Source organism: Lichenostomus cassidix, chromosome Z, assembly GCF_008360975.1.
Source record: "Lichenostomus cassidix isolate B80296 chromosome Z, HeHo_3.0, whole genome shotgun sequence".
Classification (NCBI taxonomy): domain Eukaryota; kingdom Metazoa; phylum Chordata; class Aves; order Passeriformes; family Meliphagidae; genus Lichenostomus; species Lichenostomus cassidix.
Window position 1 is genome coordinate 36,804,727 of NC_139511.1, and position 26,488 is coordinate 36,831,214.

Consider the following 26,488-nt stretch of genomic DNA (forward strand, 5'->3'; position numbering starts at 1 on the left):
CTTGGATAACCTCCTTTCCTGCTGTGCATCATAGCATGAGTATCTCAGCCCACTAACAACACAGCAAAATGGTCATTCAGGAAACCCTAAGCCAGTAATGGGCTGGATAATCAAAACTTTGTCAGGAGGTAATTGTCATTTTGAGGAGGACTATGTAGTGGTCTAAAATAATTTAAAACCTGGAGTATGAATTGGCCATTAAATAGTTACCTAAAAACTAATTTTAGCAGAATACCAGACTTCAGATTCTGGTAACTTTGGTAGTAATATTCTACTTCCTTAATTAATTTTTCTCCTTCTGATTCGTATTTCTGCATAGATCAAGCAATTGCACACTATGACAGGTGCTGGCAACTGGGAAGAAGGACATGCAAGCTCCATCTCTCCTTCCTCCACTCAACAGCACTGATGAAGAGCTGTGGGTACAGCTCATGCAGCAACTTCCTCGATTGAGTAACAGAAGAGAATGGTGTGGTACAAACAATGTTTTGAAAGGCAAATTCTGTTGTTTGGTCAATGGCAGACTGTGGGACAGCTGGCAGCATTTGAACCTGTACCTGTGCAAGTGTGCTTGCAGGTCAGGCAGCATGCTCCCACAGCTGTGCAAGCCTCAAGCAGCAACAGGTGCCTGCTTGAACCTTCTCACATTTATAGACAGGATTTAGGGGCAGGTATTTCCTTCTTGTCCTTTCTCCTTCCCTCCACCACATGCTCCTGTTTTAGCATTTGCCCAGTTCTACATCACACAAAGTTTAAAAGTTTATACAGTACCACCGCCTTGCTCAAAGAGCAGCCTAATCATCTTCCAAAGGCTGTAATCATGACTCCACTTCCACCTGCAAATAAAACACGTACCTTTCCCACAGCCAGCACCAAGGTTCTTTTTTCTACATAAGCAAACAGAAGCTGGGAATCACAGAACATACTGCTTCAGAAAGCCCAGGCAGAGCAGCAGGCATCCTTGCTGCTCTGCATGATCAGAAAGGCATAGCAACCAAAGGACAGGATTCACTCTTGGCAAGGAAGCAAACGCTGAGGACTTGTTTGGAGAAGAAAAATGCCCTTTTTCCCCACCTCAGGCTCACAATCAGAGAGCTCCCAGTTACAGACCAGACACTCTTCTCCCATTGTGGGCCCCATCTGTGATCAATGACAGCTGTGTTGGTAGAAAAAAAACTTCCAAAAGAAGTCAGAAAAGGCAAGAGACTAAGAAGCCATGTCTAATCTCTTTTCAAAGGTGGCACTGGCTGCGTCTCTCTTCTGATGTCAAAGCCGTCACTGTGAATAAGAGGCTTGGTTGGGATGCCTAATTCTGTAATTTCAATGCTGTTCAGCCCGCCTCTCCTTACCCTGTCTTAAAGGCAAAGGATACAAAACAGGATCTGGTCTCCAGTTCCACAACAGACCAACAAACTGAAGACAGGGCAATGCCCTAGCAAACAGTTAGATGAGAAAAGGCCACCAGCACCAAGGTAGTGTGAGAGCTTCAACAGCACTGCCTGGGAGACCACATTCCAGTGGTCCCTCAAGGCTTTTCTCCCCAAAAGCACATTTGCCTTGCCACTGTCTCCATGCTGGGGAGAGCAGTTCCTACATCATAACGCATGTAAGGTAAGGAAATGTTTAACGCAGCATGTGGACTCACTTAATTTGGAAAACAAAGGTTTTAAAAAATAAGCCTGAATTAAAAACATAAATACACTACTTATATTGGAACCAAATGCTTCCCCTTTGCCCTGCATTTTCAGTATTGCCTGCTCAGCATTCTGGAGCACCAGTACCATTCACAGCTTGCAGCAAGATGAAGATGGCAGAAAAGATGCCACCATCTGCCTTTTTAACAGTTTCACTGGGGATGTGTGCTGAGCTTTGCTTTGCTGTGGTGCTGCCAGCTCTCAGGAGCAAGGCTGCCTTCTGGCTGGTGACAGAGGCAATGCTTGTGCCACCTTGCCTGCTCTCCATTCTCACTTCTTCCTTCCCCAGCAGGGTGCTCTGGTGAGGATGGTTGCATGTGTGAAGACACATTCTGAGGGTGAATAAGGAGGGGGTGCTGGGGCGCCAGGAGATCCTGCACCTCAGAAGGAGGGGAAGGAAGACCAGGTACCAGCCTGAGGTACAACCAACATCAGAGAAGTACTGCAGGGACAAACCTCATGCCTTCAGGAAGGTAAACCTGGCTTTGGCATGTGTATACATCCTAATGGACACTTTAGCCAAAATGCATCAACACAACTGCTTCGCATCTCACATACAGACAGCCCCATCAACATTCCCCCTGACACCCTACTGAAACACCTATCCACAATAATGGTTAGATTATGATAGAGACATATAATGGGTTGGGTTGGAAGAGACCTTAAAGATCACCTACTTCCAACCCTCCCACCATTGTCAGGGACACATTTCACTAGACGAGGTTGCTCAGAGCTCCATCCAACCTGGCCTTGAACATGGCATGGGGCATCTACAGCTTCTCTGGGCAATCTGTGCCAGTGTCTCACCACCCTCAGGGCAAAGAATTTCTTCTTAATTACTGATTTCAATATATCTTCTTTCAGTTTGAAGCTCTTACATTTGTCCTGTCCTAACAGTATCCCTGGAATCAGAAAAAGCTTTTTTCATATCACCATAGCAAGGAATTCAAATACATCCCATTACCACTGTCTCTTCTGGCCATCTCCAGATAGAGTCTGCTTACAATTTTTACCCATATAGCATCTGCATATATATTTCAACACAAATTATTTATATATGCACATAAAAGCATTCTGGGCCTATAAACCCAAATGTTATAGTGGGAAAAAGCACATAAGCATACACATCTGATGCAGAAATTCAACTCTGAAGAGTCTGAGACCAAGCATACCAACTGTCTGTTACCAATTATTAAATTGTATCTCCTGTTCAGCAAAAGGAAAGGCTGCTGCAAGTATCAAGGCAACAGTACGCTATCCCATTTGCTTATGCCTTTCTCTCCATCCCTCTAACTTGTATCTCATCTCTCTTGTAACTAGAGGCAAAAGAAGTGTTTTCCTTTTATCTTTGGTCTCCCACAGTGACTGTGGTCAAAACATGTGTCATTTCCAGGCAACATTACTGTCATAGACAGAATCTGGAACTCCGTATAAAAATAAGACTCCAATTCCAAGCAATGAACAATGTGGCTGCCTGTTTTTTCCACAGCTTAGGTCACAGCCAGTGTACTCAGCCCATGCTCACATCCTTCCAATTTTACATTGTTTAAAACCTAGCTTCCAACTTTCAAAACAATTTAATATAAGACTTTGACTCCAAAGACAAAGACCTTTTGCATCACTCTCATACTCAGTCTCCCTTCTTCAACATCCAGCAAAAATTCTTAAGAATTCTTTTAATTCTTAAAAATACATTGGTTTTATAAACTCAGAAGAAATATGCTCATTCCTGCAATGAGAACATTTAGATTTTTTTCTCCACATTTTACATTTTTTTAGTCATCTTCTCCTCCTCTTTTATTCTCTGCTGCAAAAATACAGTGACAACTGTTGCTTAGGGCAACACTTACACCATGTGGAACATGACAGAATTCCTCTTCAGGACACTGCAACTCCAAGTGGCACAAGAGTTGAAAGTAGGACAGCAGACTTTAGCCATATGCTATTAAGTCAGTGACTCAGTGGTGGAACCACATCTGTGTGGCTAAGGTAACGACATCAGAACCAGCAGTTTTGAATTGACCTGCTTTTTGAACTATTTAGACCCCACAAGGCATAGTAGATTTTTTCCAGTACTGTGGTCCTATTCAGGCATACCCTGCATCTGCAGTCAGCCTTTAAACAGGAATGAGAAGTATTAGATGAGATATTTGGATGAAGTCTCAAAAAAAGCTTATTTTAAATTAAAAATATTTTCAGATTTTTTTTCAGAATTAAAGACCAAAACCAAGCAAAATTCTCCAAAAAAACAAACCTCAAAAGAACATCCCTGCTGCTGATAGTTAGGGGCTTTTGTTTGTATTTTAAAAACTACAAGCACCTTGGCATCATGGCCACTATGCCAGTGCTATCATATGTATGCAAACAGAGTAACCTTTTAAATTTCATGACAAAGCCAGGTGGTTTGTATTGCCCTACACAGAAATACTCTGTAAAATTTTATAAAAAGCAATTGCACCCAATTCAAAACACTTTTGGGATTGAGTTCAGAAGCCCAGAGGACTCCACAACTTCATTCTCCTCGCTGGACGCTAGGACATAAAATTAGCTCCAATCCCTTTCTCCATGGATTCTTTGGATAAGCAGTAAAAAATGCCAAACCAACCCAATTACATACTTGGTTCCCTCTTGCCATTAGCTCCCCTGCTTTCCAAGTTTTGCTAAGTAGCTGGGCTGCCAGGTAGAGAGGAAATGAATTTCAAAACCAGTTAGAAAAGTTAGGGGTGATAACCGAACAGCACCAATAATGGCAGCAGTCAGGGCACAAAAAGTCCTGTTAATGTCACCCAGCAGCCACTGAGATCACTTGGAGCAAACGTGTTGCTGTTGGCTCCTGGAAGGGTGTGGGACCAGGAGTGCTGACCGCTGCAAAGCTATTTCCAGTGCTCCATAAACCTCATGCTCTGATCATGCCCTTCAGCCATTGCTGATGGAGGGATTTTCTGCTCTTCTCTAGTGGCTGGAAAAGACCCCCTACTTTGCATGTAGAAACAAAACAAGCCTAAATTATAGCTACTTGAGATTATCCTTCAGCCAGTCTTACAAATTCATCCCAACACATCCACTCAGTCACGATGGGCACATGAGCCAGAGTGAGTCTCATGGGACAACTCCCACTGCTGTTACTGGAAGCATTTTGCCTTCATCCTTTTCCAATTTTTTTACCCTTGCACTGGATTTTGGACCTCATCTTTGGGAAACAAGTGCCACATTCCTAGAAGCTACCCTTTCCAAAGTTCTTTTCATTGGGAAAAAGATTCAATTCCTGCATATGCACCTTTCGAAAAACTATCTTAACTAGCATCAATATCAATACCATCTATGACAAAGAGCCTGCAATCTGCATTTAGATTCATCATGAACAAGAACATGAAACACAGTGAAGACTCAAAACTTACCAAGATCACAGAGGATCTTTTGCAAGTGGCTGCTGCTTCAATCAACCCATTTATCAGCAATGAGGATAGTCCACAATATAGTCTCCTAAATTAGTCCTTTTTCTAGTGAAAACAGGGAATGCTTTCCCTGTCGCAGATAAATTCCTTGCTAGCATTTGCATAGGGAAGTATGAGAAGAGAAGGGAAAAAAATAGTAGTTTTGTGAGGATGTGAGTGAAAGCCATCACACTGATAATAGTAAAGAGATTTCGCTATGTGAAAACGTACATTTCTTCTTTCTTTTCCATTTAATGAAGGTACTGCCTCAGTAATGGTTGGGTATACAAATCTCAGATATGATTTATTCCACAAACAAGCCTGGCTTGCAGGCTGACTCACCTACTGAGCCTTTTCTAGGTTCCTTATTCTTAAATATTGATGCACAATTCAATTGCAAATAAAAAACTATTCAATGTAACCTTACCTATATCTAGTGGCACAATAATGCTCTGAATAAAACATTCAGAAAGGAAAAGGCAAGTGAAATTTGTTTTGCACCCCTGGTAAATTTTCACAGCAGATTTGTAAGTCCTGCAAAACATATTATCTTATGCAAAATTATGCATCTCCTCCTGACTTGAATTGAAACTGAACAATAAACTGTATGTTTAAGTATTAAATAATTACAGAAACAATTTTTACTTTTGCAGAAAAAGCCCAAATTACTGTATTCACTAGAAAGTAATGCCCTGTAATATGGTTATCAACTTAAGCTGTCACCTTTTTTATCTACTGAAGTGGTGTTTCACACCAACAATGACATTAACTAAGGAAAATGGCCACAGTTCTTCTTTGGTTGCAACACCACTATCTGAAATATGCCTACCTGTTGCTACACAGTACAGTCAAGAAGGCATCTGCAGAGGTATTTGCAACACATCATTAATTGTTTTCAAAAGCTGGAGACTGCTTCTAAGTCCCTGTCCCAAGGAAGGACTGGCCCAGTAGCTGTGCTGAAAGGAAAGCTCACCAAGTGCCTTCTGCAAGTGTGAACTGACCTTTCCCAAGCAGTTCCCTTTTCCAATCACTTTTACAGGGTAGTCTACAGAGCTCTGTTCCATAAGTGTCCCTTCAAACAATGTCTGTCCACAATGGGCAGGACAGCTGAATTATGCAGCCCCAGAATTCACTCAGCTTAATGCAGTTACCATCAGATGAAAAGTAACAAGAATTCATTTGTACTTCCACATCTGCCAGCTTTCACAGGCTAGGAAAGATCAATGAATCAAAGTTATTTTGTCCTAAAACAATTCTCACCACTACTAGGATGCCAAGCACCTTATATGGTTTGTATTAGCGTGGCTGCATTTCTGTCAGTGAAATAAGATGCCACCACTTTATAGCCTTGGTCTCACAGGCAGACCTCATGCACAATGAAGTACTTGTGTGAGAATGGCTTTATGCCACCCACATGACTGATGATATTATGATCTTAACTCATTTTACTCACATTTACTGCAGAAAGAGTTCTACTTTCTCTTCTCTCCCCAAAATATACCACATTATGATCCCGAATACAGGGAAAGCATTATGTAAGTGAAGAGCATTTCAGTCAACTTGCTGAGACAAGGAAAACCAGCAAAGCAACTGCCCATATGCTGGGTAGGCAAGTCATTTTATAAAAAAAGTGATACCTACTGGAGGATAGAATGGAAAGCTAACTCTACAGTGAAAAAATCTGGGGAAATACGCCATGAATACTTCTGCTTCATCCACATTCTGCATTTTTTATGATCACATTTTAGATAATTCACTGACAAGTAAAACACATTTGGAGAAATATTGTCAAGTATTAAATAGGACTGAAAGTGTCGCACCCACTGTCCTTCTCCTATGGCTATGTGATCTTTTTTCTGTCACCTTCTTCACTATGCTGCAGGCAACTCAGCCATTCTGTGACCTTGTGTGCCCGCATGTTACAGGCCTTTCTCTGACCAAATAAAGAACAGAAATAATGGGAATAATGAGAGGGCTCTTCTAGCTAAGATATTCATTGAGTGTTAACTCAGATCCCACAGTGTTGTCTTTTGTAACTGACTCCATTTTATTTATATGAAAGTTCTCAATAGCCTATTCAAATGAGGTAAGATTGCACTGTCATATTAGAAGAGATGTCATCAACGTTAGGTAGATTTTAAAAAACACTAGTCACCCAAAACTTTCCATGTAGACTAATTCCCCACATTCTGCCAGACATTAGATATTGAATAAATGAAACAGCTGCATAGAACAGCCAGTTTGGAAAGAAACAAAACAAAAACAACCCCAGACACACTTTAAATTCTATTATCCTACTATGCTGTCTGATGGCAACTGTAGCTGCTGCCTTATAACATATCCCATTTCTCCTCAGCCAGCTGAACGTCCAGCTGGACTTTGTCATGTTGAAAATGCAGCCAGCCTCTATAATGCTTCTCTTGGATGCAGGATGTGGTATGTCATGGAGATGTAGCCTGTCTATGAGTTATTTTGTTATGTAGTGGGAAGCAGCACAACAAGATAGTGGGGAACAGGAAGACAAAACTGAGGATATAATAATTCTTCCATGTAATTGCCTCCCCCTCATTTGACACTAGTTGTCTGAGCCACAGAGCTCAAGGCACAGAGAGAAGATGGAAAAATGGCTGTAAACTTTGAAACCTTCGTGGCTTTCAAAACAATCTTTCAAAGATCTCTTGGATATGCTCAATTCAAATAGCTCAGATCATTGAATTTAGTATTTTGAAAACGTACCTGTAGTTTTGTGTCCTCTCAGATGTTGAAAGGTTTGAAGAGTAAACAGAAAATGAAATAATGACTTGTTGTAGAAGCAGACTACAAAAAGCAGGAGGGAGTCAAAAATTCTGCAATTTGGCAGATGCCCTACAAGTTTTTCTTGGCATCCAAGACTAAGGGCAGACCAGTCTAAATGTGATTAAGCCATCAGCACTTCTGGCTCTTGTGGCTTGGAAGTTATACATTATGAATCAGAAACATGTTACTTAACTTATGATTTATTTTTAATTTGTTTGTTAGCAGAAGCATTCAAATCACTATCTGTCTTAAAAGGGAGACAGACACTATGCCTACATATCTGCATTGAGACATGATTTGAGAAAGGATAGGAACTACACTGAGTTGATGAAATCACTTGAAGATAGATCAACCTTCACATTCCAGGCAAAGGCTGACTCTCACCTCTCTCTTCCCCTAACTGATACAAAGGAATTGAAATAAGGCAGATAACCTGCTGCAAACTCTCCTCTCCTTTCTCAAGCAAGATGCGATCCTTAGGTTGTTAAGTCTGGACATGCATGTAGTAATGAGTGGTCAGGAGTACCAAATATTACTGTTGGCAGCTTCACTGGCTGAGGACAGACCTGCATTTTGCTGCGGGCCAGTGCAGATGCTACTGGGTGTGCAATGCTTTACTACAGCAAGCATGATCAACTTGAAAGTCAAAACATGCTTCAGCAATACAGACAGAAAAGCTTTAAGAAAAATGAACCAGGACTTCCTATGCTGTACTTGTGCAGGCCAGAAGGACCTCCAGTAATAATCTTCTTATTCCCAAGTACGCAGACAAAATTTTATGCACAAATTTTAAGACCAAACTTTGTTGAAATACAAAAACCACTCTCCTTTGTGTACCCCTCTCACATACTGTTGGCCATATAATTGCTAATCCCTACTGGAAAATTAATGTGAATTTAAACACAACTTTTCAAAAATACGAAAATAAGTTTAATTCTTAACTTTCTGCTGCTGGAAACACAGCTGATAACCTCACTTCCAAAAATCCTGGAACAAACCCTCCAACACTGACAGTTTTCTTCTTTTTATTGGCCTAACTACAAGTTTTTATGCTTTTATTTTTAATGATCCACTTCTGATGTTTTGTTACTGAGATCATTTGAACTCCAGTAACACAACAGGATCACTGTAAGTGATTTGTGTCTTCACAAATTAAATTCAGGAAAGAACAGGCTCAGACTCTTTGTCCCTGGGTCACGACAACACAAATCCCCTGTGCACATACATGAGAAAGAGGCAAAAATAGCCTTTTCCTCAGGTATGTCAGGCCATGGGAGCTAGTTCCCTTTAAAGGACTGTAGGTGTCTGGTGTCTGATGACTGGTAAAATGTTAATGGTAATGTTTGTTATCTTAGCTCCACTTCTAAGTGATTTGTCTGCTAAGCCCTTGGTTTCATCTTGTAAAATAAAATGGAGATTATGTTCATTTAATAGAGGTCATAATTTTGTGAGTTTGTGGAGTTTTCTCAAGAAAAAGTCCTGACAGATGGTTTGCATACTTTTACGTAACACTGCAAGGAAGAAAGAGAGAATGAAAGTGAAGCGAAAGGAAAAACCTGAGAAACTGAAGCTTGTGGTCTAGTGCTCACAATTCACAGGCATGAAGCAGCAACAACACAGCTATTGCTTTGATCTATCTCCCTATTAATTCCTCTTCCCATAATAGAACTACTGACATTTCTCTGGTATTCAGATGTGATTAAAATATATTCTAATACCTATAAATAGAAATGTTGGTTCAAGTACTAACTGAAAACAAATCTGGCATTTGGAAAACAAAAATTAAAAGGCGCAGTAAACAATAGCAACTGAAATGTTGTCTTTTTTTTTTTTCCTGAAAAGAAGGTAGACCATGTTCTATTGATCTTTATGTTAAGGTTTGGATTTCCAAGTCTTTACAAGCATCCTCACAGCAACTTCAGCATAAGAGTAATGAGACAGAGTTTGCTCTCTCCTCCAATTCTAATTATTGCCACAAAGTTCCAACTATAATGGGGTAAGTCAGGCACACTGACTTTCTGCAACCTTCTGCAAGGTAGTTTTTAAATACACAGGAGCCAAATGTTAAGTTTACCATATTGCCTCATTGCACAGTAGTTTAGTCATACACTACTTCATAATTAACTCTTGTTTTTTTAATATATATAGACATACACATATATATATCTCTCTACACATTCTTTATTTTCATCACCAATTGCACCTTTTCCCTAGCCCTCCTGTTTTCTATGCACTTGAAGCAAAGGCTCATTGCAAGGGTACTTTCAGCCGCTACTTCTGGTGTCTTAATTATCAGAACTTTCCCAGCTCAAGAAAACCATGGGACTTACAACAGTCATCTCTGCATGTGGAAATAAATATTTACTGGTTTGCCTCACAGAGATATAAAGCACTTTTGAGCTGGGATGCTATTCTTTGCAATATCATACTAAGCAGTGTTTTCTTCGGGGGCTATTAATGTCATTGGCACCTACCAGAAGCAACTGTGAAAAACTGATTTCCCATTAAAATCATGCCCCAAAACAGAAAACACCATGGTCTCTCTGGAAAGCTAACTTTTCGAAATCCTGAGTGAGACTTTGAAGCATGCAAAGAGTAACAATATGAGCTGACAGTGGGGAGGAATAATTTTAGACTATAACAGACATGATTACACTTGGAGACAATGTCCCAACGAAAACATATTGGGCTCAACTACACAAACAGCATAACATAGTGAAAAATTTAACACTCGAGCAAATGTGCTGCCTGAGGTACATGTACAATAGTTTGGACATCTGGGCTGTGCTATACTTTACTACCACAGTACGCAAACACATACTGGACCTACATAAAATACATAGAAATACTGAGTCATTAAGGCACACGAAGATGCAACAATACTGGAGTTGAGATCATCCAATTTCAGATCAAGCATGGAAAAAAAGAACTGGAGTGAGCCTGGTTTCTAGTGGAACTCTGTCATTCCTAGTCAGCAATAGAGTGGTATATGTTAGGGGAGATTTTTTTTAAAGTGACTTACCTCAGCATCTTGCTCCCGGAGCTGGTATGTTCTTTCCAAGCACTGCAGTATTCTAGGACACAATGTCTTCTCCTCCAACAGTGACTCCAGAAGTAAGACCAGCTGGTCAGGGAGAAGCTAAGAGAAAAAGAAATGCCATATGTGAATGAGTATCTCTACTGGCTGAGCAATATAAATGGAAACAAACCAAAGAGAACAAGATTGTGATAACCTGTGTACTTCCAGCATGTGCTTGAAATACAACTTGGACCTCCAGCTGGTTTCTGAAAGACCTCAGGGTTTATGTGTCTGTGCTCTGAAAGACCATGCTGGGGCACAATTAAGACTCATTTTCCGTGGTCCTCATTACTATGGTTAGGTCGATCTTACGCATGCTTGTCTTACTGAAATATAATCATAGTTTAATAAGTAAGATTTTTAAGGAATTGTAAAAGAAGTAATACCATTTTGTTTGGCCTTGGAAGAAATAAAAAGAGATAATAATTTACAGTGCACAATTGAGGAATCAACTAGGCATATGAATGTAGAATTTTTTGAGTGGCATTTTTATCTGATAGTAAAGCATTTGCAGGATACATTTACAGTGAACAAAGAAACACAACACAAATAAGTGACCCACCACACAAGTGTTGTAACAACACATTTTGAGGCATAGTTTAGTGCATTGAGTCACAAACCATCCATACTTTCTTTTTTTGTGTTTGTGGAACAAATAGTATAATACCTATACATGATTTATATTCAGTAGTTAGTTGCCTGACTCTAGAACCTATCATTTTCAATTGGAACCTAATGTAACCTAAAAAAACCAACAAACTGCTGTAGGCAGTGCTTAAGTGCTCTGTTTAATAGGCTTATTGGATGAACAAATAAATAATTCAAACAGAGCTCAGAGAAAAATTGCACCAGCTGCCAGGAAACATCGATTGGAAATTCAGGCTCCAAGGTGATCAGCCAGAACTTTGTCATATGCCCCAAAACTTTCCTCACTATTCCTCATTGCAGGGCACCAAGGGAGAAAGGGGGAAGGGAGGAAGAATGTCAGTAAAGCTTTTGCACACAAAAAGAAACCAACCCTGCTCACTTCTATCACTCTTGAGACAGACTAATGAAAAAAGACATCCTGTTACTTTGACACTACTTCCAGCTTTCAACACATTTGGCGATTTTCTGTTCCCATCTTTCTGCCTGCCCATGTCCCCTTTGCTGCATCAACATGCTAAGCAGGGATGAAATGAAGTCAGCTACAGGAAATGTCTCTTCCAACAACACATCCCACAGTCAGGGCTGTTTATGTGGACTGAATAAGATGGGTTCCTGAACTCTGACAGCAAATCAATGAAGATATCAAGCATCATCTGATAAGTCTCCATCTTTAAAATATCTATATTAACAACTAACTCAGCAACATGACATTTTCTTCACTTTTAGACTGACGTAATTAATACCTAAACCAGAATAAAGAGGAAAAGAGATCTCTAGAATGTTAATGCTTTAGTTTCTTTGCATTTTGATTTCCGTCTATTTTTTTATTAGTAAACTTAGTTGTATTCTTGAAGACTGAAAATACCTCAGATCTTACTAGCTCTTACTGGAACATTTTGTAAGTGATACCAAAATCTGCCAACAAAATGGAGTCATTAAAAGTGGTCAGATATTTTAAAATATTGAATATTTCATTTCAATGAAATAATGGCAGCTTAAATGGCAGCTTAAATGTTTATTACACAGTCCAACAGCAGCTGCCCTGGGGGTTGGTGAAACAAGCTAAAAAATAAAATGGAAAGCTTCTGGGAAGTGGCTTCTGGGAAGTGACTCTGCTTGGAAATGAATTAATTCTGAACACTAATAAAATACCAAGTGTTGCAGAATGCCACACACAGAAAGGTAACTTCTGATTTAGCAAGTTTTCCCTGCTAACTAAAAAGACAGCAGAACAATACTTAATTTGTAGAAACTATAGAACAGCTGCTTGAATATGTGGGTATAGAACAGCTGAGTTTTAAAATGTATCTCCAGAATAATTGCTACACAGATTCACCCACAGAAAGCTATTGTTTAAGGTAACATTACAGAATCTCGTTGAAGCCAACAAAAGTGCAGCAGCAGAGCAGCAGCCATGCCCTTAATTTACATCTGTCTAGTGCTGCATCAAGGCTGAAGTTTTTTCAGAATTACAGGTTAAACTCATCAATTTAGATCTGAGACTGAGGAACAAAACAAACAAACAAACAAACAAACAAACCCCCAATAAAACAAACAAATAAACAAAACCCCCCAAGAGTTAAAGAAGCGCTTGGACAATGCTGTCAGGCACATGATGTGATTATTGATGTGTCCTGTGCCGGGCCAGGAATTGGACTCGATGATCCTTGTGGGTCCCTTCTAACTCAGATTCTTCTGTGGGTCTGTGAACGAGACCATAGCTTCTGCTATTTTGACACATTCCAGCTGCCCGTTTCCAGCTCATGGATTAATCAGAGTCCAAGGCAGGAGGTGGGGAGCACCGGCAGAGGGTGGGGCGCTGCCAGACCTCTCCCTGCAGTGGCACTAGTGGGCGCAGCTATTGCGGTTTGCTCTCCGCCTCGTTTCTAACACAAACCAAAGGAGGAACATTCTCGTCTACATTTTGCCCCTTCCTTTCACTACAAGAGACTCCGCTGAAGAGAGAAACCTATCTTCAGCCAAGAGACAGAAAACTCGGCCAGACTTTCACAACAGAGGCTGCTGCAAAATTCATTCAGGGGTGCAAAAATTTTCCCCGAACACAACAGTATGAGTATCGCTATTGCCGAAAGAGTATTTAATGGTTATAAATAAGCTTCAAAAAATTGCACTTGAATTTTCTGTCAAAAATCCCACTCTTATTATTTTTTGTTTTCTCACCACCATCCTAATTTTTCATGCCCACCGGTTACATCCCATCTTTCATACCAGGAAAATTGTTTAGGGTGCATGCTGTCAATTTTCAATTTGTTTGCTTTATGCTTAATACAAAGAGGTCCTTGCTTTTAAGTGCTACCTAAACATAAATGTTGTAGAGACCTAAATGCAAATTTCTTTTCAAACACTGTGAAACCACTTTCCTTTGCAACTCATATTCTGTGAATGCATATTGAATATCTAGCACCCATAAAAAAGTACACAACACAGCTACAGCAAGTTACAGCAGGATAAACGTCACCGTATCAAGGTGTGTCTTTATGTCGAAAACATGCAGAAAACAACATAACATGCTAAACACAAAATTTCAGTGTTCCTCACAAAATAAAACAAACAAAAAAATCCCCCACACCCTGAACTATATTAGAGAATGCTCAATCAAAATTTTCAAATATGTGCAATTATTAAAGCAGATCACTTCAATCAGAAAATGTGGCGAGGATCAAGAAACGGTTTTCATCATGTCAGTGATTGCTGCAACAGCACCTATTTATACCATAAAGTAGATAGTTCCTGTCCCAACCTGTGCCAGCTTCACTACTTTTCTCAAGGCTGCCCCTCCCCCAGTTGTGACTACTGACACTACAAAGAGGAAATAAATTAGTGTGTTGTGATCAAGCGCACCAGAGGTTTTTTTTCCTGTCCCATGTAACTAAACATCATCCCCCCTATAAAGCTCTATCCTAGCACTGTATACATTATCCTGCCCTTAAGACTGTAAAACTTCTCCTCCAACTCTTCAGCCTTTTGAAAGAGTTCCTTTTGTCCTGCCACTAAACAACTATTTGTTCCCTACCTCCAACTGAGTTACCTGATGTGGTGGCTTTATTTGAATAATGAGGCTGTTACCCTTAAAACAAACTGTCAATTATAGGGTATATCAAAACTGGGTCTATATTTGAAAAAGGCAGGATGAAAGAATTAAGGAAAACATAACCAAACTGAAAATATAAATGAGATCCACTGTATTATAAATCTCTGGGAAGTAAGAAATACTTTCTATTTTATTCATATCAGTACACAAGACATTTAAGCCATTATACGATGTTACAATAGCAGCTTAAAACATTAGTAGGTTTGAAAGGTTTTCTACAAATAATCTTTGAACAAAACTATGAATTCGCTGAGTACAATCCCTAACCTGTAAAAAGCACAAAGAAAACAAATCTTTTCTCTTCAAAGATATGCTATAGCACTATAGAGGTCATCGACCTCACATCCCAGAAGACCACCCACGCAAAAGAGCATATTTACCAATTCCTACATCAACAAATGCAATAAATGCCAGATTCAGCTTTCATACAAGAAAAAAAAAATTGCCACTGAAACATTTGACTACTGACCTTTCACAGCCATGAAATGTGACACAGATATATCTACTTGAGTATCCACAGCACCAGCACTTGCACTGCGCCCCTCCGCCAGGACACAAATCACTAAAGTTGTACAGCTGGTATGTTGAATATCCCATTTGCTCCTGCCTGCACTTGAATGAAGTCATTGAAAGCCTCCTTGGAGGGGAAATCTGCCTCAGACTAATGCAGCAACCGATTGACAGTGGCGTGATTTCTATTATTACTCCATTATCACACTGGGATCTGTGCCTAAATGAGCATACTTCCTCCCTGATGCCATTTCCTTTTATCCTGGCTCTAGTCTAAAAGTGGATCAATGGGAGTAATATATATGATGTCACTTCAATTTACAGCTACTGCCTCCCTCTCTCGCATGCACAAATAGATCGATTCTTCCCAAAAATGGTTAAGAAATGCACAGGGAGACTCTTCTCCGAGAAAAGGGTTCTCTGCTATATTTGTCTGTGTAACCACAGCAAAGAACTGTTTACACTGAGCAAAAAACAGGGGGGAAAGAAAAAGAAATCACTACTGTGCACTGGAAAATGCTGGCTGAATACAAGAAAAACAAGGCCTAATACAAAATAAAAGCAATTTGACCCTTGAAAATTACACAGAAATGTTTAAAGTTTGTAAGGCACATTATATTTCTCCTGTATTTCTTTGGTGGAAGGCAGCTTGTGTCCTACCCCCAAAAACAGGAAATGGTTTTTTATTTGCAGATTTTATATATTTACAAATTTTTCCAAAGTCTAACCAAATTCCTTCCCACTCCCCTTAGGAAAGAAAGGGAAAATCCCCACCCCATAGTTCAACTGTGAAGGGTTCCCTTCAGACAAAGTTTTTTCATAGAATCATTTAAGTTGGAAAAGACCTGTAAGATCATCAAGTCCAACCGCCAACCAAGCACTGTCATGTTCACCACTAAACTAAGTCCCTCAGCAGCCAGTCTATATGTTTTTTAAATACCTCCAGAGAGAGTGATTCAACCTTGTGCAGCCTGTTCAATTTCCTCATAAATTGCAGTCAAGAAAGTAATGCTACTAGTCCAGGAGACAGGATTTATAGGTCTCACCCATATCTGTACCTTTACTCATTTGGTCAAACACATCCCTGAATGAATCTCATTTTATAAACTCCCCATGACCACCTTGAATGCTTTTTTCTTAAGGCTGCAACTAACAAAAACTTTTGTAAAACAACCACTCCCCATTCCTCAAACTGTCCAGAAAATTGGTAGCTTGAAAAATCAAGAAAACACTATTTACTCAACAATGGTTTTAAAGAGATTTTATCATTGTTTACCTCAAACAATATTCTTCAGATGCCGATCAGCACAGTGACTTCTTTTAAATGAAAACAAGGCACACCTCCCCCCCACCCTTCAGGGGCTAAAATGTACTCATATCAAGTAACATATGAATTCAATAAAAATGTCCACACTGAAAGTTGTTAAATAGTGTAGTGTAATACACTACTGAAGAGAGTTTAACTCTGAAAGAACTAGTCTGCTGTTTGATTAATATGCAGGAAAACAAGTATTCTGCAGATGACATAAAATTGCTTTGAACTGGTTTGCAAAAGAAAGCCCATCTCTGCCAGAGTCTGGCAAAATTTCACAAGTGGGTAGTGAAAAAGACAGTCCTGTTCAACTTCATTTGGGCCAGTTTGTTTGACTTCTCACTTAATGAAAAGTCAGCTCCCCTTCGAATGTTTATGAAAGATAACTAGTCCTTACTGTATTTAAAAGCAAAATATCTCAGTCTGTAACACATTCTCATCTACTTATGAACTTCACTTGTATGATATCTCTTCCCAGTGTGTGCATTTTTTCTCAATCCGTGTTCAGACTGCTCCTTCTGTGTTCAGCAACTCATTTTCAAATAAAACCCATAAATTGTACCTGGTAATTATAATGAAAAATATATTCCTAGGAACTTTGCTTCAAAAAGTAATAACTCCAACAAGTTCATCAGGATTTCACTTGTGTTATACTTCAAAATGCTTTTCCTGGGACATTTACATTTGGCATCACTTGCTCCTTACTAATAGGACATAAAAATGACACTGAGACCAATTTATTTAATAAACAATTGCACTGGCATTTTCATCCCAGTTACTTTCCTCTTCATAGTATCAAAATTGAAGGTTTTTTTTTTTAAAGCAGGTAAACTGTGTCAGAAATAATATTAAGGACAATACCTACTAAAACACAAAGGTTTGATTTATTCTAGCCACATATATGAAAACATTGCTGAATGAAGGACACAAATTCCCTCTTTTACATTCTATTTTGGATAGGCTGGTTACACATTACCAGTAATGTTTTTGAAAGGCCAGCCACTGCTTAAGTCCATAAACTGAAAGTTTTTTCTTACGCTTTAGTAAGAAATATTTTCCCACAATTTACTTAATGCAGAGATGATCCACTTATGAAGAAATTCAACATCTGCAATCTAATATTAATGCACTGAAATGTCAAAAATTATTAAACCTTTATGATCTAACGTACTGCTGAGCCAGCAAAATGAAAACAGGTGGCTTCCACTACAGGTTCAGTCAGGTTATGCAGCGCTTTTCTCAACTTCAGTTTTCTCACAGAAACATTTCACTGTAACTTTACCCTCAAGCATAATAATTCCCTTTTAAGCATAAGAGGCTACACTCTATTCTCTGCAGATTATCATCCCTGCCAGTTGCTACCATGTTTCCAGGATGTGCTCCTTCTGCTTTCAGATGAAATGGCCACATCAAGAGAAAGCGGATGCAGGAAGCCAAATTCCACATCTCAACTCACACTTCACAGGACCATTACCTAGGTACACAGGGAACAGAGAGCATTGCTGTGACACAGCCTAAAGTTAAAGCTGGCAACAAGATATTCAGCCATCCCTTCACTCTATCTCAGGAGCCCCCAGCAGCGGGGAGATGGTCAGAATATCAGCCCTGCATTTAGTGCTCTCTAGCTATACAAAAGCAGTGGCATTAAGACCACTTTTTCTCATCTAATAGCACAACCAACAGAGGCACTTCGGGTACAGCAAACTGTTCATCTAACTACAAAGAACAAAGCCAAGGAGACCTTTCATTTTATTTTCCAGGCTCTTGGACTACTACAAATTAAAGGATTCATATGGAAGACCACCAAGTCTTAGAAATTGGTGTAAAGATTTCATACCCACACTGTAGCAGATGCTGAAGTGCAAGTATTTGCCTCCTACTTCGTCCATCCAAAACACTATGATTCTCAGCTGTTCCACATCATGTGCTGATGCTGATCTGTAGCAGTATAAACCATCTTGAATGACCAACATCTAGATCCTCTCACACCAATAGGCTATCAAGTGTCCTCTGAGACATTAAAAGAAAGTGGCAGACTACAGTAGACACTGAAAACCAGAGTTGAAGACGCATAATGACTGAATATGAGCCACAGCTGTCAGTGAGAACACCCTCAGCAATCAGATTTCCTTTATTTTTCCCATAAGTACCAGAAGAAGCAAGACAAAAACCTGAGAGCTGAAGAAAATTAATTCATTTTTCTAAGCTTTGATAAATTGTAAATAAGTGGGAAAGTAATCTCATCACCCAGTACAGAAAATTTAAAAAACCATCTCTTGAAACTAACCCAGGAAGTTAAGCTAGCTCTTCAGTATGAAATATCCCAGCAATAGAACTCAGCAAGGGCCAGCTTGAAGAGGTATCACATTTTTCCTTGAAAATTTGGCACACACGTGGCCACTTCTGAAACAGAAATTTGTTTTGCCTATACCTAGCAATATAACCAGTCATTCTTTCAGAGTTCAGCTAGGATTGTTATCTTCAAGGAGTTCACTACAAGTTTTCCAGCTCTCTTATGGTATGGTCAGGTCTTGGGGAAATCTCAAACTGTTCATCAGAACATGTTCCTTTCTGTTAAGCCATGTACAAAAGTACTAGATCTGCCTTAAAGAGGTGCCATCCTGAGAAAGAACCTGAAGGAGGAGACAGAAAAGAACTTTCCTTTTTCTTCAGAACTTTCACCAGTATGGCCGTGCTGAATAAAGTTTTATCAATTCCATTCAGCTCATGCTGGAGCTGCAGGATACAACACCACTTCAGCAAGGGTTGTCTGAGATTCATCATAAAGTACTAACAGTGTCACAAACCTTCCTGCAGGAAAGGATTAAAGCACAGATGGGAACCAGCACTTCCATCTCTTAACCCCTTTACTCCTGGAATCTGTAAGAATCAATTCTCTTTTCTACCTTTTTGATTTCAGAACAATAGGTGATGAAGGCTTTCATATTTAATTATGTGTGTCTTTTAACATTTATAGATAAACTGTACTTCCAGTCCAATATTTTCTTCGGATCTGAAATCTGGCTCTGGTGGGCTGTATGTCCAACACAGCCTGTGAATATTCACAACAATTTTTCCAACACATCACATCCATTTGACCCCTTTTTTTCAAAGAGTGATTTTATTGATTGCTGGTTGTTTGTTGTTTTGGGTATTGGTTTTGGGGTTTTTTTCATTTGTTAAGAATGCAATCGACCAGATTGAGTGGACTCCAGTTTCAGAAATACACATGTATCTCCAAGCAAGTCTCAATCAGCCAGCCTTAAAACACATGTAATTCTAATAGTCTAAACCTAAGATAGGTGCTGCTGGGAACCTAGGAGAGCAGAATGTGCAGTTTGCAGTCATGAAACTGTGCCCCTTGATAAAGGATGCAGGGATGCATCACCATCATCAGTTTCTACAATCAATCCACCATCATCAGTTTCTACAATTATTTTTTTAACTGTCACTTCTCAGCCCAATTGCCTCATCATCCCAAAATGAAGACTTTGGCATTTTAGAAGCTAACTGGCACCGACCACTGCACTGTGACTCTAGCAGCACAGGTTACCATACACCTGTCATACTGGTTTTCAAGTTTTTACACTGGTTCCCACCACAATACCCAAGAAATCAACCACTGCAGCCTACACTGATGAAACTGAGGCTGCCACTTCTGACTACTGCCCGAAGATCACAGGTGACAGCCAGGTTCTTCCTCCACTCCAGAATTCTCCACTCAAAGTACACCAGCTTCTTGAAAAGGAGCCTGAATACCAACTTCTTGAAAAGGACCGAGAATTTTTCAATGGGTTGATCTAAAACTTGCACTGTCAGCTAAGGACTGGTCCCAAGTATAACCACCTCTCACTCCAGATGTAGGGCAACTTTCTCAATTTTGCCTGCTCTAGTACAAATACATAGCAACATGTACTTAAGGGGGAAAAAGCAACTATTTCTACCTCCCAAAAAACTCTTTCTGGGAAAGAGAAACAAAACACATCACTGCACACAGCCCTCTCCAGGGGCAGAGGATGAGAGAATGAAATACATGACAGATGTTAGTTCATTGCTTAATACTTCTGCAAAAGCTACTCAAATCCTCTTGCGATGAGTGTGATGTGGAACAGAACAAGGGTATCCCATTACTTTTTATTCCTGATTTTAAAAATATGGGTAAGATTTTAATTTATACTGTGAAATTGAGCCCTTGAAAGATCTGAGAACAAGTGGATGAGTGTTGCATGACATCCTTATTATGCCCAATGCTATTTTAAAAAGATATTATGGTTACTAGCAAGGATCTAGCTGCCAGATTTTCTCTTTCAAAATCTATATTTCTCCTATACAAGAGCATTAAAACTAAGTATAAAAATAAGCCAAGCTCAGACATGCTGGACATGAACTTTTCCAAACTGCAGTTTGACTTACGGATTTTTTTAGTTTAGAGGAGTGCAAGGAATTGAGTGGCTTGAGGCAGCACTTGCACACCATTAGCATGTGCAGCAGTAAAACTTCTTAAAAAAAAAAAAAAGCAAACCAAACCCAAAAAGTTAGTTGAAACAATAAATGTTTTCAGAATTAATCACCAGATAAAATTACTTTAAAATGTGATATAAGTGCTACATTCTGCTCATGTTTTTCAGATAAGATTTTCTGTAACATCTAGGATGATATGGGAATAATTAAAAAGGATCAGGAGTTATTTTATCACAGGTACTGACCGGTTCTTTCACATATAGACACAACATTAGTAATGACTTTCAAGCCTGGATAATGGATTTGTTTTTTGACTCGTAACTACAGCTTTGTGTGGGAACTCTATTCAATTTAACAGAATTGCATCAAAGCACTAGCCTCTGAAGAGCTCTCTTGAAAAAAACCCCAAAATTAGTACTTTCTTGTGATTATCAAAATGTATGTTGGTTTTATGATAATGTGACAGAAATAGAAAAATATGCTAGACATACTAAGTAACTACTAAGTTGATGAAGGAGTAAGAATAAAGTATGACATTTAAGGCACAAACCCCCTTACAAATTCACTCTCACAGATGGAGTAAAACCAGAGGCTTTAAATATATTAATTGTATGCAATCTATTATGGTCATTTGTAATATTGGTATATGCACATAAGTATGCAAAGATATGCTCACGTAATAATTCAACAATTTTATTTTACCTGTCTCCAAACAGTGGGGGTGGTGGTATTTTGGGATATTTTTAAAGTTATTTCTTTTTTGGGGGGTTCGTTGGTTTTTATGCATCTGTAAGGAAGATCCAATCAAGTGCTTAAAATAACTTGATTTCATGCCCTCCCTCCATTAGGTTTATGTGTCACATTGCAGAGTACCTGGAATCATTTAACATAAAATAGAAGCACCTACAACTTGATTTCCAGGAGCAGGCCCGAAGACAAATTTTCATGCTGAAATTGAAGAGCGTCCTATGTTCTGCATTTTCAAATAGAGATTTTCTACCACATTTTCCATCAATAATTTACTACAACCTTCATTTTTAAAGATACTTGAGCATTTCCAAAGCTTTATAAATGACTGAGAAAGCAATGGGAAAAGCAGTTGTTGCAGAAAAATAAAAATAAATCCTTAACCAAAACCCCCAGATTAAAGTTGTTAATTTTTATTCTATAAATGTGCTGATAAATTATTCAGTTTACTGCCATTCCTTTCCATACTACTTTTCCCCTTAGCAAAAAGATCTAATATGTGTAAAGCAGAGAGCACCCCATATCTGATCTGTGCGTTTTTGGGTTCCACTCCAGGTATTTCATTCCCTGCTGAAGCTGGATCCTTGTACACAGACCTGGAGGAACCAGTATGGGCTGCAGCAGCACTTCCTGGTAAACAGGCAGATTTGAGAAAATCACTGCTATTGGCAGCAAGGGAGCCTATCCTCCATAAAAAGGCATTCACTTACTTATTTCCGAGGTTGCATGCTATTTAACTTCTACTGCTTCAGGAAAGGAGGGGGAGGAAAGAACATTGACCTTCAAGAAGGATACGTGCAAAATTTGCTGACCTATGGCCTCATTAAATACTTCTTATGGAAGGAGAGCTCCCACTAACTTCCAGGGATTATTTTTTTGAGTAAGAAGACTAGCACTTCATCACTGAATTTACATAGAAATGTGAAAACAATCAAGCAGATAATGTCAGGGAGCAGTGGGCTGACTGTGCAGCAGCAGAGTATTATTTATAATACGAATGACTGGATAACCACTAATTGCAGTACTTCAACAGTAATTCATAATCTTATCTGCTATGGAAATGGTTGACTGAAAGTTGGCTTTAGCAAGAAGCTGCAGCATTATGCACAGTGACAGCACCAAATTATTCACACAAAAATTTTAAACAGTGCAATCCCATAACTAACTTAAGAAATGGCTTGATAACAATCATTTAAACCTAAATTAAGGTACGTAATGAATGCCTTTGAATACTGAAATTCAACCTATTCTGCTGTACAAGCAAAATATCTGCTTAGTATGGGTCTTGTTCTTAAGAAGCAAAGGCAAGCAGCTACACTATCAGCTCTTTCTGTCTAGCAAAATCAGTCTCTTGAAGTTTCATTTTAGAACTGTGTGTGCTGCGGCAGCAAATATGGACCTTAAGTTTCCATTGTAAACTGCAGTGCTCAGGTGTTTATAATGTAACTATTAAAATCTCCCTCCAGCAAGAAACTTGGCATTAAAGTTCTCATTTTATGAAAGATTGTAAAAATCTGACTTTCATTATTATTTTTCCAGGTAAAATTTCCAAGGTGGCTTACTGATTTAAGATGAATGTCTTATCACTGAGCTCCTACTTTTTACAAATGAAAACTTAATAGTTGATTACTCTAGCCTGAGTCTAATGACATTTACAAGTCTTTGAAATTAGGAAAGCTATGATAACAAAGAGTGAACAGCTATGATTTAGGGATATTTTCCACTGGCAAAAGTAACCCTTCATAGCTCTGTCTTTAAAAAAAAAACCAAAATGATAGCACTTTTTTCTTTTCTTTCAAATTAGGCAGCAGAGATTTAGCTTGCTGTGTTTTTTTCTCCCCACGCTTAAAAGTAATCCCCTGAATGTATCTCAAGATACCAGCCACATCATCACCTACACCAACAATACCCCATGACAATCACAGTTTATGGGCGCAATGCTGCAAACACTCAGGTGTAATTAACTTGGTGTGCATTACTACCTCCACTAAAAGAAGCAGCCCACTCTAGCTCACAAGTTTATGCATTTGGCTCTCTTAAATGTCCCTTTCACAAGGACATTAAAGGGCTTAATAAATGAATTGCAAAAACTGTAGAATTTTGCAGTGATAGTACAGTTATTGCTTTTTCAAAGTAGCTCAAAACATGAGGATTCTGTACTATATTATACAGACTTATACCAATATCTGTTAAAAGCAGCTTATTCTCTGCAGAATCTAATGAAGTCATTAATTTGTATAAAACTTTAGCTGGATCAGCCTGAAAATACACAAAAATAAACAACTTATTATTGGAAATTTAACACTTTATACTACCCTGGAATTTTCAAACACAGACAGCTCCAACAACACGTTGCAGTTTCTGTGCACCATTGACTACGACCTGGGAAGCAGTTGCAGCTCTGACTTTCAGATGGATTCACACCTGTAACTGCTAGAAAGCTGAGAACTGAGCACACTCAGCACCTCTACAAATGAAACACCTCCCAGCCATAGTGTGTACATTATATTGGCCTAAGCACTGCAGACACTGTACACCGAAATAGGTTTCTCCTCCTGGTTATTTCACCACTGATTGTTACGAGGGCGAACTGCTGCCCACAATCAGCTTAGCTATGAATCAGTGTATCTGTCTTCATTTTGCCAATTATCTCTGCATAGATTCCAGAAAGATCCAGTTTAAAGAAGGCAAAACATGTTAAACCACAAATCTCACCATTAAAAAAAAAAGTTAATCTTGGAAAAGAAATCCAAACAGGCACAGGAAGCTGATTACACGTGTATTAGAAATATTTTTCTTCCTGTAAACTGTTTCTAAAGAAGTCTCCTATATTTCATATAACGCTAAAGTCACAGAACAGATACCAGCTGAGCTGTAAATGCCCAGTCTGGTGCCAGCAGGTAAAACACTCTAAACCGAGTTTTAATACTGTGATTGAGCACTGCAACACAGTGACTCTTTCATAAACATGCCTGAAACAAGTGATTAATGACAAATCCAAGTTCTTATCAGCTTCTAATTGGAAATGGACAATAGAGGCAAGGTGACATGAAAGGAATTTCACTGATACTCAAAAAGAGTGCTGCAACCCTTGGAGCTGAGTTACTCCAAGAACTGGTAAAGCAAGTGACAAAAGCACTGTTACTGTAAAAAGGGCGAAAGACAAGAGCATACTTACTGCAAATGGAATTTCAGTTCCACTCTGTTAGCATGAGCACGAAGTCCTTTAACCTTATTACAGCTCTGCTGTGGTGTCTCTAATATTTGTCTTCTCTTCAGACTAAATACACAAGCTCTTCTTCTTAATCTAAATCCAATCACAAACCAGTCTTGGATATGCTCCTCCCTTGCAATTACGTATTGCTCTCAGTGATCATATTCCACTTCTTTCCTTCCCTACTCCCTTTCCATAGTGTAGCCCTTTTTATTCAATGCTCTTTTGGGAGCATTATCTCTCATTTAATAATCACATTAACTAGAAATTTTAATTTTGGCATTTAAACAACACAAAACTAGTTTTGACAAACCTTACAATTCCAGGGGCAATAACAAAGTAAAAGTAAACCCTTTTTTCATCTGCCTCTGAACATATTTGCATTTGTAAAAGGCAGAAACAAAAGAAGAAATGTTACCCTCTTGCTTTCTGTAACAAGATGAGAGTGTCCATTTGCAGAAGGATTCTTAATTTCAGGTGCTATTGCAGTGATTTCAAGAAAATATATTCAACAAACATATCCTTTCACATTAATAGCTGAAAAAACAAGTAAGTGCACCAAGGTTTGCCAAGGACAGCACATATTTCACCATGTTCAGAACAATTGCACCTTGTTTTATTGTAAATAAAATTTTAATGCAAATAAAAGCAATGAAAGGAAGAAGTCTATTGCAACTGTGGTTTCTGCTAATTATGAATGTTATGTAATTTGCATGCTTACAGTAAATGAAAAGTGCTGGTTTGTGTGATTTCACAACACAAAGCACAGGCCATAGGGAGTCTGGCTGGAAGAAACAAATGCAGCAATGGTATTTCAGCATGTCTGTGTCATTAATAAAGCCAGTATAAATAAGCAGCCTTTCCAGTACATTCTACCTTTCTGTATTACCCTTTGTAGTCAAAAAATAGTTTGCCCCAATAGAAACACTGTCTTTACAATGATGATTAGTTTTGAATGTATATACATGGAGCAAAATAACAAGGATCTGAACCTTTCTGAGCTCTGTCTCAAGGGGAAGAACAGGAAGGTGACAACAAAGACATGTTGTGATATTAACAGAAAGCAATTTTTTTAGAACAGTTGCCCTAGTTCCATACAGTGATTAGGACTGTTTTTTGCTGGAAAACTTGTTTTCCCTGTTTTCAGTCCACTTGGGATCTTCGGCCATTACAGTATGAACTGACTTGAAAAGTAAAGCGGGGGCAGAGGAGGGAGGGGTGACAGAGAGCAGTGGTGGTGCAACGGGAGACAGACAAAAAGCCTAACTGTCGTGACAGGCTTTTTTTCAGCATTTACATGGCTAAATTTGTATTGCCAAGCCAATTAGAGCTTATTTGCCTGAACACTGAAAATTACTGACTTATGCTTCGTAACCTTGCAAACGACAATCTTTGCTGCTCACAGTAAGGAAATGAATTTAAGGGCCCCTCAATGTATACAATACTGCCATTTATATATTTATTTTTTAAAGCTCAGGTTT

The 26,488-nt window shown here is 38.9% G+C and overlaps 1 protein-coding gene across 5 annotated transcripts in view; it reads right to left on the reverse strand.

The window, feature by feature from the left end:
• Window positions 1–26,488, reverse strand: part of AOPEP (aminopeptidase O (putative)) — a 191,480-nt gene that overhangs the window by 13,074 nt on the left and 151,918 nt on the right. For all 5 annotated transcript variants that reach the window (XM_085043637.1, XM_085043636.1, XM_085043633.1 and 2 more), the window contains one exon: window positions 10,947–11,063. In XM_085043637.1, coding sequence (XP_084899763.1) covers window positions 10,947–11,063 — 117 coding nt within the window. The remainder of the gene's footprint in view (window positions 1–10,946; window positions 11,064–26,488) is intronic.